This window comes from Lolium perenne, chromosome 2, assembly GCF_019359855.2.
Source record: "Lolium perenne isolate Kyuss_39 chromosome 2, Kyuss_2.0, whole genome shotgun sequence".
NCBI classification, from domain to species: domain Eukaryota; kingdom Viridiplantae; phylum Streptophyta; class Magnoliopsida; order Poales; family Poaceae; genus Lolium; species Lolium perenne.
The window spans coordinates 39,176,878-39,194,361 of NC_067245.2; the positions used below are offsets into that span (position 1 = coordinate 39,176,878).

Consider the following 17,484-nt stretch of genomic DNA (forward strand, 5'->3'; position numbering starts at 1 on the left):
CACAATGTGTCCAAGGAACCATGACCGTTCCACTGATTTTGGGGGCCCTAGAGCGACACAACACCAAGGGACCTTGTTCACAATGATAGATCTTTCCTATGGTCAAGGGGGCAAATGCCCCCCCCCCCACTCAAGAAAATTTCTTAACCTTATCTCTAATGTTTATGCTAAAATTGTAAAGATTAATCGAAGTTTAAGTATAACTTGGACCCCTCAATAATATGTGCCAAGATTCGAGAGTATAATAGATTTAAAAGAATATTAGTATTCCGTAAGAGAAATATTAATATAATGTAATAACAAAGTAAATAATATGTATAAATTATGGAAAAAATAGCGCTCTATTTCGACGGCAATAGCACGCTATATCGTTTCTAGATAGCCCACACTACATCATTCCGGCGCTATAGCGTGCTATAGCGTATTTTTTGGCCGACGCTATTTTGTTATAGCACTATTTTTTCCTTGGTATAAATAGATACATAGTATTTGGAATCTCGATGAAGACATTCAAAACAATTTATTTCTATTGATCGAGCGAATTATGTACTATGATATTATTTATTTATAGCAAAACAAAATTACGGGAGTATATTTCTAAATTGACATATATCTAGCCACAAAATTATGGGAGTTTTAAGACAAGTTTGCTGAGACAGAGTGAGTTCTTCTGATCAAAGAGGCTCATGTGGAAGAACAAAAACTACACTGACTGATCAGAATATATACGGAACAATCCCTTAAAAAAAGAATATACACAGAACAAACAATCGGTTTGCATCTCGGCCGTTGATTCCGCAATGGAGGGCTGAAATCAGTTTGATCATCAAGTGGTTTTGCCGTTTGGTCAGTTCATTCCTCCGTAAACCCTCGCCGCCCAGTTCCGTCCTGCTCCTCCACCCCCTCCCCGTCGCCGGCGCCGCCGCGGTGAAGAAACTTCGCCGATGTCTTTGTCCCGCCTTGGGCAGTCGCTGGTCCGCCGCCTCCACCGGCCTCTCCACCTTCCTCCGCAGCCGCCGCCGTAATACCTCCCGTCCTCCTCCTCCATGCCCCGTTCGGTCTAGATCTCGCTCTTCACAATGGGAATCCGTTAATTCTTACCCCCTCCTCCTCGATTCCGTTGCAGAGATCACCATGCCGCCGTTTCCCGATCTTTAGCTCTGAACCACGCGAATACATGTGTCAGAGGTGATCGACTGATATGCCTGCCTGTTTCTTTCCCCCCCTCTTTTAATTCCTGCCTGGGCTTCATTTCAATCAGTTTTTTCTGTTTTGTTTTGTTTACATCCTTAGGTTTTGCGAGCTTAACATACAGCGGTGGCAACACGATTGCTGGCAAGTTTGGAGGGCCGTCCTCTGTCCACGCTGTTCAGGTTTGACTACTCAAGTTCATCTTTTTCTTTGGTGAATCTGCACTGGTTTCCCTGCAAGGTCTTTTATTCGATTTGGACTACAAATTCGCATCGGCTGCAGGTTCTGGATCTTGTAGCCCACCTAAATCATGCAAGGCCAATGTCGTCAGGAGCAGCGGCACCAGCACCAGCACCGGAAGGGCCACCCGCAACAGCACCATCAGTGTCAAAAGGCGTTCCTGTTGGTGCTCGGAAGGTGGGCATTACTATTTTCTCTCTCTTTTTTTAAAGTTGGAGAAGTATTTTATTTATTGCAGTGTCTCTGTTTATATGTATGTGCAGGTTGGTTTGAAAGTTGTCATGATGAGCCCTGGTTTTGTTTATGAGCCATACAGCCCCCGGGAACCTATTTCATTTTGGAAACGGTTGGGAATTACATCAGATTTTGACTTTGTACATTTAATTTGCCTTGGATCAATATGTATATGGAACTCAGTGTCCTCTCTGGTTGCTGTTAATTTTGTGACTTAGATTGTTTACACGAAGTGGCTGGAGTAGAACAAAGGAGGATGTTATTCTGGAGGTACTGACTTTCTTAACTGGGAAAACTGCTGCAACGAGAAAGCAAGTTCTAATTTTCCTTATTACAATATTTCACCCTGTTCTTCTAGCGACTAATTTCAGAACTGTTTACCCTGCATGGTTAGAGCTCTTAGAGGTTGCATTTCCATTGCCAGGGAGCACACTAATTTTTTACTGCATTGGCACCAATGCACCAACATTGAGACAACCAAGTTCACTACTGCATGTTTAAACTACCAGTCAGAATATTTCTTATTTACATGAGAGAGACTAGAAGGCACCAGATGTTTACCAGAATTCAAGAGTTATTTTAATATAATCCTTGGATATAGGTGCATGCTATTCTGTTCTTCTATATCTTTAAAATTTCATGTTACAATAATGGTGTAATACTTGCATAGGAAAAAACTGTCTGGGCCTTTTATCGATGGATATAATTTCTTACTTTTGATCCCCACCAATAATATACTTCTAGTATTAGCTTGATACCTATGTTAATACCAAGATACTTGATTTAATTGATGCAGTTTTTCTTTTGTGCTGCCTTCTGTGATGAATCTGTGCTGAGAAGTTAGGTGCTTTACTTGACAGATGAAGAATGCATATGCTGTGTCAAGATTGAGGAAGAAAACCGGATATACCAAAAAGCAGTTCTATGATCAAGCGTTTAAGATATACAAGGAGGTATAACACATTCATTACTTGCAATTCAAGCAGTTTGATTGCATTGGCATGTGTTCAAGATTTGCATGCTTGGTGATCTAATAAGGGAAGATGTGAGCTGTTACAACATGTTTGTATGAACTCCAAGCAAGTAAAATCACACTGCAGAATCCTTACAAGAGAAAATCAGTTCTGAGGGGATTGGCAAGTACTGTTGCATTTGAATGTCTGTACAAACATCTGTTTGCTTTCCCATTTCTCCAACATAGATCGATGTCAACATATGCTAGATTTTCCATGAACTGATGTGCTTTCGTATGAACTGTCAAAATTACTGATCTGTAGGCTCTATGGTTATGAGCCATTGTTGCTAGTGCTAGTTGCCAACCACTTCAACACATTGTTTTATATATCCTTGCTATTATATAAAAGGGAGTTGGTGGTGAATGCTCGGTGGTGTCACACCCCTCCTTTCCTCACATCCCCCATCCAGGGAACGCAGCTCCTTCTCCTTGCAAACATTCGGTACAAACGTTTATGCCCAATAACCTCACGCTAACAACCAGCTTTCTCATAGTTCTTTCCTTCATTCCCCAACAAACTGAACAGCCTCTGCAACTTCAAGAAACCCTAGAAAACGTAATAACATGTGTAGAAGTGTAACAATTGAAGCACACAACTATTATTCTAAATGGAACCGGTTTGTTTTTTGAGCATGAATATACTGTTGAAATACGTAGCAAAGTACGGGGCATTTTATCTAGCTTTAATAACCTTGGTTCTGATTATATTTGCATGAATTGCATGTCACAATAGTTATTAACTATGTTCCATACTGCGATTGCTTGTCTACCCAGTTTAGTTCTTAGTTTTTCATGGACTTCCTTTTGGTGACATGACTTACGGAGATACAATTCTTATTCTTTTTATTACCACCTCGCAGTTCTTTTATCAGTGAAGTTCCATTGTTTCCTCTGTTTTGAGAGAATATGGTATTCTGCATTCTATATTATTTATAAACCGTAATGCAAAAAATTGAAGTGCTTACTGATATTGTCAGGTATGACACAATTTGCATGAAACAAATTAGTTAATGCAATAACTTTGTCTACATTGTTCACTTTTCTTGGATTCAGGTTAACACACTTTTCGCACGAGGAGACATATCATCTCTCCGGAAAACTCTGACAGATAATATGCATTCTGTAAGATTTCACCTGCTGAATTGATGCCAGATAATGTCTTTTGCGGGGACTTCTGTTTATTCTTTCCTCTTTTTTTTCTGAAGGCTATGAAAAATGAAATAAAGAGAAGACAATCCAAGTGGAAGTCTGTACACTGGGAATTGGTTGAGCCTGCTATAAGCATAAGAACTTTGAGGGCTCGTATGGTAAGCTATCTGTTGTTTTCTCTGATATTAACTCTAAAAGCCGACTTTTTCTTCCCCACATGTACATTTGTATGCTGTATTGTCACTATTGAACAAAGTCAGTTGGTAATTGGTTAAGTCTTTATTTTGCAGATTGGTCTTGATAAGAATGACCATGACAAAGCCTTCATACAGCTTACGCTTGAGTTCGTCACTAAGCAGGTTCGATTGTCTAAAGTTGAAAGTCTTCTTTTAAATGCAATACAGCTCACCTACATTGTGTTGCTACTTTATTTCAATTGCTGCCTCGATTTGAACAAATTCACCATCTCTTGGCTCTCTATGCATATCTATACTTTCTTACGAAAGGTCATAGGTCAATCTGATTTGTTCATCATGTATTTCAATTCTAGTCTTTGTGTTCACAATAAACAAGTTTCACCTTTTCTTTTGAGAACACACATGACGGTTGTGTATGTTTTTAATATTTACTGTAAAACTCCATTACATGCTGTGATGTTCAGATTGTTATCCCTGATACCAAGACCTAGTATTCTAGTTTGCCTACCACGTTGTTACCAAGTAGTATTTTGTTCCATGTTGAACTTGTATGCAGCATTGAACTGCCACTTTGCAGTGTTTGCCTGTATATGTATTCTTGTCTTCTATTTGTATAAGTCTGCCTGACTGCCTACACAATTTAGAGGGTATGTCCCCAAGATCTTGGAAGCAAATGCCTATGCGTTATTTTCTCTTCTTTCTAGAACATTGATGTCTGCATCATTTGAAGAAGACTGGCATTTTGATTTCAGTTAGATCAAGAATTTGTAATACAATAAGCATCAAAAGCCACACACACGTAAATGTCTGCCAAAGTGCTGCAACAATAATATGTTTGTTTTGTTAAATATCATATTATGAGGGTATTTATGTTCTTGATCACTGCATTATTAGATTGTGTCTGTTCATCGTTGTTTTGTTATTTGTACTCAAGTAGATGTCGTGTTGCTACCATGGATTTGTAGTATAAATTATTCTATGCTACTATATGTGTACCCTTGACCATTTCAATTACATTCCCGTAGAAATATGAAGCCTATAATTCAAAAGGAGCGGTTGTGTCAGGCGACAAGTCAAAGGAGGTAACTTAAATATGCCAGATTATTTCAAGTTTTCGTGTAAAATATCTGAGATTAAAACACCAAGAACATGGTTTTTGAAATGTTAGTAGTTCCTGGTGTAATTTTATGTTCAGGATGTCCTATGTACATGTTTATACATTGCTTTAGTTGTACATCTACCATTTCCTTAACATTTCTCTGATCAGGAAATGTAAGTTCAAAAAGGACATTCCACTGTTTTATCTTTCTGTAAATACCATGAGAAAGTAGCCTATATGCAAAACAAAGTAGAGAAAATATATTGCTTGGTGGCCTTCCTCCATACCATAGCATGATACTATGATGCTGTTTAAAACTTGGGCCGTTTTCTCCTGTCTATTTGCTGTCAAGTAGTAATTGTCTTACCTTCACAACATCTGAGCAGTTCAGTTTGCATGGCAAAACATTGTCCTGATGTATTTCTGCATGTGCAAACCTTTCTGTAGGTACTCGTGAAAGAGATATGGGTGTTTGAAAGATCCCTTTTTCACCCTGATGCACAATGGCGTCTATGTGGGCAGATTAAGGTGTGATAATCTCTTGGCAGGCAGGCACATTCGATCCTACATGAGCTGAGCGATGGCTTTTCTTGTGCACAGTAGTTCCAATAAACATTATCTTGTCATCCTTTTGTTCCTCCTATCTAACTGATGTCTAACAAGATCTTCAGACACGCCTAGACAGTATTGGTAGGTTTTTTCTTGCTCCTTGGGAATTGTCGCTGAATATGCGTGTCTTCCCCCACTCATTAGGGAAGTACCCTTGGGCATACTCCTTGAGTATTGTATCTTGGGAAGTTTTGGTTACTGTTTCCAGGTTTCTTGGCATTGCGGGGTAATAAACTCATTGTAACCCGTGCAATTCATGTGCTCTGCTGTGCTCTTGCACCGTTGTTCAAGTCTGTTTTATATTCCTAGAAGGTGGTTATCCTACCAACTTGCATAGAGTACCCTTTGAATGATTTCCGAGCACCTACTATGTTCGTGGGAACATCACCATTGTACAATGGTATGTTTGCCATTCTTCTTTTGCACCGCTGTCACATTGTGTATTTGTGTTCTCCATTGTACCATGGCATGTTTGCCATTCTTCTTCAACCATGTCGTCGTTTCAGATGCTTGTACACATATATTGTTGCACATACCTTTGTTGTCCTTTACAACTGACTGATCTACAGAGCATATAATAATCCAAATCATCACATAGGTCCAAGTTCCTAGTGATGAGCTTTGGATCTCAGTTCCTGTACTCATAACTCATGCTGCAAGTTGAGAAATCTATACTCTGGTACCTGGAAGTTCGCACATTCAGTGAGCCATAGCTATCTACACTCTAGAACCTCCAATAAAAAATGCTGCCCATGATCCCATTAGTCCGTGTGAAAAAGAGTTAGGGGAGTACGTCACTTTTTCCAATTTGTTAAACTGGATAGCCAGCATTTGGAATTCTGTACAATATTTGCATGATGTCACGACCAACGTTCCTGAGAAGTTCTTTCTAACCTTCGCTTAACCACCGTGGTGCGGCAACATGGCAGCTGTGTTCTCGCAGCTAGATCAGCCGCCTTACTCCATCCCATGTTGATCTCCCAACCGAATAAACATACTGTACGCAAACCTGTCCTCTGAAGTTATTATCTGAAGGGAAGGAAGAGGAATCGGTTGCAACCATCGATGTTGAGACCGGGAAGAAAATCAAGAGTAAATGTGGGATCCGAGACCCAAAATGGAAGGCCTTGGAGGGAGAGTGCCTCGCCGAAACTTGGAAAGCCGTTAGCCTTGATCCCATTACCGGTGTGCAAACTCTTCAACGAGTTCAAGCACATGCAGTTTCAAAAAAAAAAAAACGAGTTCAAGCACGTGCACATGATCCACGACGAGTTGGGCATGTCGCATAGGTGAGGTATCATAAAAAAGAAAAAGTTTGCAACAAGTTTCATGGAAACCTTGAGCAAATTCAAGGAAGACCTGAGACCAGAGAGAGTAGCAAGAACATGGAGGATCAAGTAAAAACTCTAAAACTTGCCCAATTAGCATGCTAAATTTTGCCCATGTATTGATGTGTGTATTTTTGGTTAGTTGATTGATGCGCTAAAGATGTTTTGAGAGAAAAAATAAAGGGAAGCAAATCAATATGATGACACATGTCTATAAAAGAATCCATACTTGCGCTAAGGAGATCATTCAAAGGTCTCTCTCCATGGGCAGCGTCGTAGTTGTAATATATGTGCCTGAAATTGGTGGTGTCTGGATGGCCTGGATATGGAAACTATGACAATTTAATTCTATATGTGTTTCTTTTACATTATTTAAGAAAATAAAAAAATGGCCGATTTGGGAGGTCAGTTGGATAGAGGCACTCCTATAGGACTGTTAAAAAACATCCATTGTGAAAGGCCTTATGTGATGATGCATGGCAGGTGCAGCTGGAGATGATCTAGCTTGGCAGCTCGTTCATTCAATGTGCCATAACTATCTGCGTTCTAGAACAACCAATAAGAAGATATATATAACTGTACCGCATGATCCCATTAGTCCATCCGAAAAAACAAAGAGTTACAAGAGTACTACGTCACATTCTTTATTTTGTGAAACCGGATATAACAGTAAGAGTCTCCATCATTCGGAGCTTCGGAATTCTACAATATTTGCACGATGTCATGCACAACTTCCCTGAGAAATTCTTGTCTGCGCTTAACCACCGTTTCGCAACAACAACAAGTTGGCCGTTGTGTTAAGTTAAAAATAAGGCAAATAAACCTTTGCAGCTGTGTTCTCGTAGCTAGATTGGCCTCTGCTTACTCCATCCCATGTCTAATTTTCCAACCGAGATGATGCGTGGAGCTGACTTTGGTGGCGGCTATAGTGTAGACGAGGTCCCAATCAAAAGATCACAACACCGTATCTCCCGTGCAATGTCAACGGGCCAATTAAGCTAGCGAATGTTGCCTCATCATTCCTTGCGTGTCGCGTTCGCGTGCAGCGGTAACCAGCTGTGAACCTCGCGGCGGACGGTGACGCCGGCCAGGGCTGCTACTGTACAGCACGCCATGACAGGGCCATATGCTCACCCTTAATTTTCTTAGTTTTATCGGCTTAGGTTTATCAAAAAAAAGTTTGATCAGGTCCACGGTTTGAAGTAGTACTACATTAGTATATATAGTAAACTCAGCATCTCTACGGTTTGGAGTAGAATATTGTTAGCCGGCTCTGGGGATAGTTAAAGACTAGCTTGAGAAGCTTTTTTTTTATGGGAGCTTGAGAAGTTTGACAGAGAGAAGAACCGAGTTGCTGCTCATAAGGCTGAGTTGGTCCAGAAATTGAAATGAAGAGGGTGAGTTGTAAGAGGACAAACGACTTCCTTTGTGCACCTAATTACTCGATTTTGTCCTATGCTAATATGGTTGACATTCCTGAAAATCGATGAAATTGAACGAAATCTTAAAGTACGAACCACAAAGCACGAAACCAAGTGAACCTAATAGACGATGTCGGGACCTCCCTGCAGGAAAGACTTTGGCACGTTCTCTGTAGAAGCCAATTGCAGAGAAAATACTCGCGGTTCATCACGTGGGGCATGTTTGGTAGACCGGATGACCTATAGTGAGGCGGTGGCCGTTCAACATTGGACACACAAATCTCGAAGATGGAGCTAGCGAACCATCTTCGAGATTTGTGTGTCCAATGTAAATATGAGGCTCTAAATATGTTCATTTTGTATCTATTTTGTTGCAAGTAATGGCCGATGATTATTTATTTTAGCACAATGTGATCAAAGTATGATCTTGCAATACCTAGTGTAGTGCACAAACACGTTGGTTGTACATGATCCTTAGTATTGCAGGATCATCTCTTAGCTCACCATGTGCTATGTAAATACGAGGCTCCCAATTATTACTTGTGTGTGATGTTTTGTTTTGTGCCGATGATTAATATGACATAATCTAAAGGCAAGTGGATCTCCATAGACCTTGCCCTATGTGCAAGCACATTCTTCTACATTAGATTTGGTATATGGAGAGTCCTTTTTCCTTGTGAATGCTACTTTATATAAGGCACAATCTTAGTAATGTTATTGTTTAGCTATTGTTACTCATGAGAAAATGATTAAAACATGTATCCATATTGATGCAATAGATGATCCTAACATACCTTATACATTTTAAAAGCACTCTTGATTTTGCAATTTTCTTGGTATTGTAGAATCATCTCTTTGCATTGGGCGTGCTTCTTTCTATGATGCCATTATTTACTGTTGCTTCTTCTTTTTATTATCCAATGATCAACCTATGACACTTCATAATCATAGAGCTGGTGTGATTGGACCACAAGCTTTGTACATGCTCCTTGTTTGGCATTTCTTATGGTTTCAGTTGCCTTATCTCTACCAATGTACGCGCTTCTTCTTCTGGCGATTTTTGTGTGTGTAGGCTATGCTGCTCTCTGTTCCAGCTAAGGTTCCTGATGAGGAGGGTCTAGCAAAAGGCCTAGAGGAAGGCTGGCCAGCGTTGGCTACTTCCACGAGGAGGCCTTTCGGGAGAGTTCATAAAGGTGATCTTTTGAATCTACTGTGCATGGTGCCAATCCCTAAGGCCTACAGACCATTCTTCGGGAAGGTCCCGTCGTTGATCATCCTCAAAACGTACATAGGATGCAGCTAGGATGTCAAGAGGAAGATGGTGGATAACAAAGTTGTCCTTGATTAGGGCCGATCAGCTTTTACCATTGCTAACGATTTGCCTACTTCAAGAAATTCAGGAAGATCACTCCAATGGAGTACCGAGTGGCCATCTTCGACTACACATGTTGTGAGGTGATCACGAAGTGGCCTGATCATGGAGATGCCATTAGGAGAACCGTGGAAGAGATCGATGTGTGATCGACTCCCAGTTGTAGCGCGTTACTTGTTGTGACAATGGAGATGACCCTAGGAGGGTTGTATGGCACGGCATAAGCAAAGTGAGCCTAGCTCAACTCGCTGGCAAAGTGGACGTACAAATCCAGCACCTGAGTATAAATCCTCATGAATACGAATTTAGGTTCCTATTTGTATTTGAGGTCTAGGCAGGACTTGGTACTCATGCAATTTATCTTAAGGACTATACTTTAATCTTGACCAAGATTAAAAATCTTAGTAATCATTCTTAATGATTGTGTGCATCCCTAATTGATGCAGAGACGGAGAAGTGAAATTTTCCTTTTTTTAGCTTCGTGTTGATCTTTGTATTTCTCTATAAGACTTTATTGAATAATCTAATAAAAAAGTTTGTGTGGATTCGGATGTTAAAGGTAAAACCTTCATTTTAAAAAAAAGAATAGCAAGCTTCACGAGCTACCATACAAATCGCAGACAGAGCATGCCCTGCCCATGAGTTCCTAGAATGTTGTAGTCTACCAAACACGCAGCTCCTATGTGGAAGCAAATTTCATGCACATGAGCACCAATGCTTCTGGTTTTTAAAATATTTGAAAATTATACTTTTATGTTCTAAAAATATTAAATTTATTTCATGAGTACATACACATGTCCTGAATACTCGTGCGAAGTTTTTGTAGAAACTGCGTTGTATTTTCAGCTACATGAAAAACAAATTGTGGTTGTATATAGGCTGATCGAGGCATATATTTATCAAAAAATTATCTTTTTTGTATATATATAGCTCAAAGTACAACATGTTTTTTTTTCCAAATTTGTACCGTACCTTCGGAATATTTATATCTATATATTATTTTTAGAAATCCAAAAAATATTTCTTTTCCTAACTCAGGAACACTGCTGCTCATGTGGTAAAGACAATTTCTGCTCTTGTGTGCGCAACTCGTTTGTTAGTTCTATGAAGTGATTGGTTCCTCGGGCTCGGGGCACGCAACGCACGGACTTGAGGGCATCTCCAACGGGGCGACCCAAACGGACGCGCTGGGCCGTCCGTTGGGGGCCGTTTGGGTGGCCGAACGGACACCCGGACAGCGCCCCGCGTCCGCGTGTCCGTTTGGGTCGCACGCTGCGTCCAACGCGCGGACGCACTGCATATGTAATTAAAATAACAAAAATAAAAATAAAAAAGGAAAACAGCCAAAAAAACATTAAACTAGTGGTTAATTAAACTTAGCCCTATTTTGGGCAATTTTTACACAAAAGAAAGCCCTATATGGGCTTTAAACTAAAAAAAAAAGAAACCCTACACAGGGTTTGCGAGCACGGTGGCCGCCGGCAGTACTACCCCCAGTAGTACTCGTCATCGTCGGCGTCGATGACGACGACGCCCCCCGGCGGCGACGCGCTGTTCCGGCTCGACACGCCGGAGGGCACCGGGGACTCCGGCCAGGGCTCCCACTGCGCCCTTTCCTAGGCGGACTGCGGGTTCGGCGGGCTCGCCGGCCTGCGCAGCCGTGCCCTCGCGCGCGGATCGCTGCCGGAGCTGCTCCTCCGCCAGGCGCGTGGCCTGGCGCTCCTTCTCCGCCAGGCGCTCCTCCTCCGCCAGGCGCGCGGCCCGGCGCTCCTCCTCCCGGAGCGCCGCCTGACGCGTAGCCTCCTCCTGACGCGTAGCCTCCTCCTGACGGCGCGCTAGCTCCCGGGAAGGCCCACGCCTCCGCCTCGGGCGTCCTCCGGGCCTTCCCGGCCGCCTCCTCCGGCGCGGAGGTGCGCAGCGCCTCGGCGAGGTGCGGCCATTTGGCCAGCTCGTCGAGGTCCTGCGCTGCTCGCGGGACGCCGCGAGCGCCGCCCGCAGCTCGGGTCGTTCTCCTCCTCCCGGGGCTGCGGCCGGGCTGGGGCGCGGGCTCGTTGATGTAGAGGCCACCGGGCGGCGGCCAGCCCGCCTAGCGGTGTGGTGGTGCGCGCGCGAGGCCGCGCCATCGCGGATGTGAAGCATGTGCGGCGGCGCGCATAAAAAAACCACAAGTCCCAGTTGGGACTTGCGTCGCCGTACGCGGGGTCCTGCCGGAGGTCCGCCGGCAGCTGAGCGCGGCGCCTCCGGATCTCGGCGTAGCGGGCGCGGCCGGACGCCGGATGGGCGGCACCGGAACCCGATCCGGGCTCGGGTGCCGGCCGTGGGGAGGTGCACGTCCCCCCACGGCATTGGGACGCCGGCGTCCTCAGAACATCCGCGCCACCGCTACGGTGACGTAGATCCGGTCGCGTCTCGGGAGGCGCCGGCGCCCATTGCGAACGCCGGCGGCGCGACTTGCCGGCCGCCGGCCTCGTGGTCGTTGGCGGACGGCTCGAACTCGCGCTTCAGGGCCATGGCGGCGCGGAAGCTTCGAGCTCGCGCGTGCGGCCGGAGTGGACAGTGGGGACTGGATAGGGACAGTCCCCTTCCCGATCCCCACATTTAATAGGGCCGGGGCACCGGCAGTGGGCCAGCCAGCGGACAGGGCGGACACGCGAGGACGCCGCGTGCCATCCGCGGTCACGCAAACCCGGCCCAGATTTGGGCCGGGTTTGCGTCGTTCCGGACGCCGCGGCCGTCCGCTTTTGCGGTGCGTCCCCGCGTTGGGCCAGATTTTTGTCCGTTTCAACCCATCCGGACGCGCGGGCGCGGGATGGGTCGCCCGGTTGGAGATGCCCTGAGAGTCTCGAGAGAGCGACCTACGCTTCCCTGCTGGATCTCGGCGGAGTTACGAAATCGAGCTGTTTTTTTCCATGTGAACTGCGTATGTATTCTTCCTCTCACGCCGCCATGCCATACGTGGTTCGAGATTTGAGAACGACTAGAGCGGAACCAGAGGGAGCCACGCCCATAAGTAGAGATCATTGGATCGATCAGCGCGTGCGTCACGGTGGCACATCATGGCAGATAAACTAAGCCGCACGAGAACCTGGCGGTGATGCGTGCCAGGCAAGTAGCTGCCTCTCTGAATCGACTGAACCATGCATCGGTCCAAGTGGCAACGCGTGACGAACCATGCATATACAAATATAAGAACCCATGAATAAAACCATTCCGTAGTAGTATTATTTTCTCATAAGAAACTTACTGGTAGCAGCAGACTAGCAGTATAATTTTGTTGAGGAAGCCAGGTCATAACAGCTTGTTTGGTTCGTAGGAATTAGAGGGAAGGAATGGGATTTTATGGTATGGTGACTTTTAATCCCTTGATTGGTTGGATGGAATGGGAATTAAGGAGGGAAGTGGAAAGGGAATTCACGTGTTAAACTCCCACAAATCTCTTACCTAGGAGGACCCTGGTAATTGAGATGGGGATAGGGAAGAGGCGTTGAACTCCCAATCCCCTTCCCTGCTCTTGCCAAACACGCTGTAAGAGGAGGGAGGAGGAGAGGTTGCCAGGCAGCAGCGGTCAGGGAGAGAGCGAGCAATTTGGCCCGAGCTCGCGTGAAACGACAGACAGACAGACACGAGCCCGACCGCTGCGACCTGTCTCCACGCCTTTGCGGCAGCTGCGGGGGGCACAGACAGCAAGAGAACAAAGCTAGAGACCCCAAATTCCCAAATGCGCCGGCCACCCTCCCCCTGTCTCTCGCATCGCGCTCACACATTTGCCAAAAGGGACTCTGATCTACTCCCTCCGTCCACAAATAAGTGTACATCTAGGTTTTTTGATAAGTCAAACTTTATTACATTTGACCACCTTTTTAGGAAAAAGTAGCAACATTTATGACACTAGATTAGTATCACTAGATCCACCTTGAAATGTAGTTTCATAATATAGTAATCTAATGTCACATATGCGTATAATTTTTGATAATAAGTTGGTCAAAATTAAATAAGTTTGACTTATCCAAAAACCTAGATGTACACTTATTTGTGGACGGAGGGAGTAACACGTAGGACTAGGAGTAGTACTTGCTCCATGTGTTTTGTCTTGGTGGTATACTAGCCCCGTATATGTTGTCACACGTGCTACTAAACAGTCCATTCAACATAATATTTTTTTTCCTTGTCGTCCTGAGAAAACCTAACTGCCTGAGAAAACCTAACTGCCTTCACTTTAGCCTTCTCCATAGACCAGGCCCCCCCCCCCCCCCCCCATGTCTGGAGGAGTGGGGAACCCAATGTATTGCGTGAGTTTTCAACAAAAGTAGTCTTTTCAGTAGTCTATGTTACGATTTTGGTATTTTCTTGTTTGTTTTCCTTCAATTAAGATGTCATCGTCTATAATAAGTGATATTCGGCCTTTCGTTCAACGACGAGATCTCCTTCTCAATGTCAATGGTTGTGTTAAAAGATTATAATTATCTAGCTACGGATGTTCAGATCTTGGTTCGCCATATTGATTTTTGATCTTTTCTCATGGTTGCCGCGGGGAGGATTATATTCGTAGTTTTTGTCCCGGTCCTCTACAATGGTGATTCATACTCTCGGCTCTCCATCGATGTCGACAAGGCTGATCGGTTTTTATTCCCGAACATATTAGTGTTGGTACTCTTGCCGATGTTGGTTGCCTACTTTAATGGTTGCGCGTGCACGCAACTTTAACATTGCGGCTCAAATTAAAATTATGGGAGAACCTTCTGTTGTGGGTATACTTTATGGGTATATCAACGGCATGGCCTAGATCCGGCAAGCCCGGGTGGCCCATAGTTGGTGGTGAGGCACGTGGCCCATCGGGCGGCCCAGTTGCTGTAGATCATGAAGGATGAAGTCCAGCCCAGGAACGAGGAGCCGGATCCTAACCGACCTACGAAGGAGGTCGGATCCGTGAAGACCCATGAAGTATCCGGATCCAGCGTGACCTAGAAGGAAGGCGGATCCTTGACGTACACGGCAAGGCTTTGTGTCATAGTTAGGCAACTTGTATTCCGGCTAGGACTCTCCGTGTAAACCCTAGATCCGAGCGCCTATATAAGCCGGATCCCGGGAGCCCTAGAGGCACAACCACAACTCATTGTAACAACGCGAAAGCGCCCAGATAATTCCAGACAAGCAGCAGTAGGCCCTGTCATCGTGCAGGTGTTCCGAAGCTGGGTAACTCGCGTACCACCGTCCCGAGAGCACTCCGCCCTATGGCCCCTAATTCTTCTCCCCCTCGTGAGGATCCCTCCTCCGGGGTACCGTCGATTAGGCAACGACAGTTGGCGCCCACCGTGGGGCCTGTGGCGTCTGGAGGCCGGAACCGGGAGGGTTCCGCCATGGGAAGCTACGACGACACCATCGATGTGGGGCGCGTCCTTTACGCCGGGAATCTGCCGATCGTCCCTCCGGATGAGTGCTGGATTCCGGCTAGGACAAACCCCGTCAAGCTCTCCATCGTCCCAGTTGGCGGCATACACATCTTCATCGGGGAAACCGTCGATTCCGACGGAAACCCACTGGTAAGTAACGCAGACGCGACCGCCGCAGAGCTGGACGCTGTCGCGAAGATCCGATCTGAGATGCAGGAGCTTCCCAAGGAAGACTCCGCCTTAGATCTGGAAATTTCAAAGCCCACCCAATCCGCCCTCGATCGTAGAAACAACGGTGGAAGACCAATGCAGATCTGCCCGGGTCTCCTGTGTGTTAGAGAAGCAGAGGTGCCACTTCGTACACTTCTTGGCCCATACCGCCGGAACCGCCCCTCAAGAAGACGGAGCTGGTCCCGAGCAGGTAGAAGCACCGGAACACAACGCGGATCCGGATCAGCCGAGCTTGCCTGGAGAAAGCGAAACTCCGGTTGAAGAGTCGATTTTGGGCAATCTGAGCCCAATTTCGGGAGATACCCCCTCCATGGAGTCTGATGACTTCGTTCGCAAGATAAGGGAATACGGATACAGTGATCAGCCTGAAGTCGACTCCGCCCAGCCTAAGCAGGTTCTTGCAACGATAGCAGCGCAGTGGACAACCGGATCTGAAGAACCAACCAGCCAATCTGACCCTCAACCATCCCACCAAGGATCTCCAATGTCTCGGGTGCGACCCCACAGGGATTCTTCCTCGGAGGAAATCCTGTCAGCTGAGGAGATGGTGGCACAAGCAGTTCTTAACAAACCTATAACCCCGGGCGACGCCGCAGATTTGGAGGCTCTAGAGGCCACCAGATAGGAAATGCTGGCCACAGCCAAGAAGCTCGCTGATACCGAAGCCGCATTAAGGGAAGAAAGGGAACAAGGCTGCAGTCTGGCGGAAACTTTCGACGAGACGGGGATCGCGAAATTGCTGCTACACTCGAGCAGGTCAAGGGCATGGCGAAAGAGTGGGAAGTAAAGATGACCTATGCGCAGGCGGAGGCCGATCGAATTGTTAGAGAAGCAATACCCCCCGCAGGATCAACTTCGCCACGCCCGCCGAGCACCGACCGCTGGAAACCCCAAAGGACAACATGCTAAAAGCTGCGGAACTACTGCAGAAGAAGGACGAAGAGGTTGATATCAACTATCTTCGCACACTCGTCGCTTCAGCAATGCAGCAGCAAAGCAAGGCGGATACTTCGCGCAGGTTGGAATCCAATCCGGATAATCGTATATCTACCGCGAGAAGGACGCCCGCGCCGATCGATGACCCGATGACGAATCGCACACCGGATCCTCGGAGCGCGTAAGGAAAGCCGTGGAACACCCAAATCCGATCCCCGTACCATCAAAGACGCCACCGTCGATCCAAGAAAGGGAAAGGATGCAATGTACTGGACGGGACAAGTACCGCAACCCCTCTCCTCCGCCCAACGGTTACCCGCGACCCCCTCGCCGCCGTAGTCCAGCCGGAAACACCAGGCCCCCAGGGCATGGTGGGATTGTTATCCGCGACAACGTGCTGCCAAGAAACAGAAGCAGGGAGCGCTCGCCGGAACCTCGCCGGAACCAGAACAATGTTCGTGAGACCGAGCCCAGGAGGAGTCGGAACGAGGAGCGGGACCCAGAGCCTCGCCGGAGCCGCGACCCGGAGCCTCGCCGGAATGACCAGGGCAGCCAGCGCCACGGCGAAGGCAGCTACAGAAGCCGGAGCCAGCACCGGGAAGGCCGAGGAGAGTCAGAAGGCGGAAGCAAGAAATCGAACCGCCCACCTCGCAGGTCTCCCTCACCACCACCTAGCGGTGGCGGCGGAGGTGGAGGCGGAGGCAACGGTCGAAGATCTCGCTCTCGCTCAAAGTCTCCTCGCCACGGCTCACGCGACGCACGGGATCGCCTCAACGAATACAGAACCGACTACATTGGTCCGAAGTGCTTTGGCAGGATGATTCGAGAGGAACCAAAGCCAAGGATGAACCTCAAGCTACCCGGAAACCTGAAGCATTATGATGGCATCGAAAGGCCGGATACCTGGATTGAGGATTACTACAATGCTGTAACCTTTGCCGGAGGAACCCCTAACATCGCCTGCCGCATGCTTCAGTTGTACCTTGTAGGTCCAGCCCGTATCTGGCTCAGCGACCTCGAGAAAAATTCCATCTTTTGCTGGTTCGACCTGAAGAACGCTTTCGAGAAACAC

At 46.3% G+C, this 17,484-nt stretch overlaps 1 protein-coding gene across 1 annotated transcript; it reads left to right on the forward strand.

Moving 5' to 3' along the window:
* Positions 1-847: 847 nt before the first annotated feature.
* Positions 848-6,097, forward strand: LOC127331854 (uncharacterized). Its single transcript, XM_051358064.2, has 12 exons — positions 848-1,021; positions 1,127-1,188; positions 1,294-1,373; positions 1,474-1,608; positions 1,695-1,777; positions 1,884-1,935; positions 2,526-2,618; positions 3,734-3,802; positions 3,886-3,987; positions 4,120-4,188; positions 5,052-5,108; positions 5,573-6,097. Exons 1-12 carry the CDS (start codon positions 945-947, stop codon positions 5,657-5,659), a joined length of 966 nt encoding a protein of 321 aa, XP_051214024.1. The 5' UTR covers positions 848-944; the 3' UTR covers positions 5,660-6,097.
* The last annotated feature ends 11,387 nt before the right edge of the window (positions 6,098-17,484 follow it).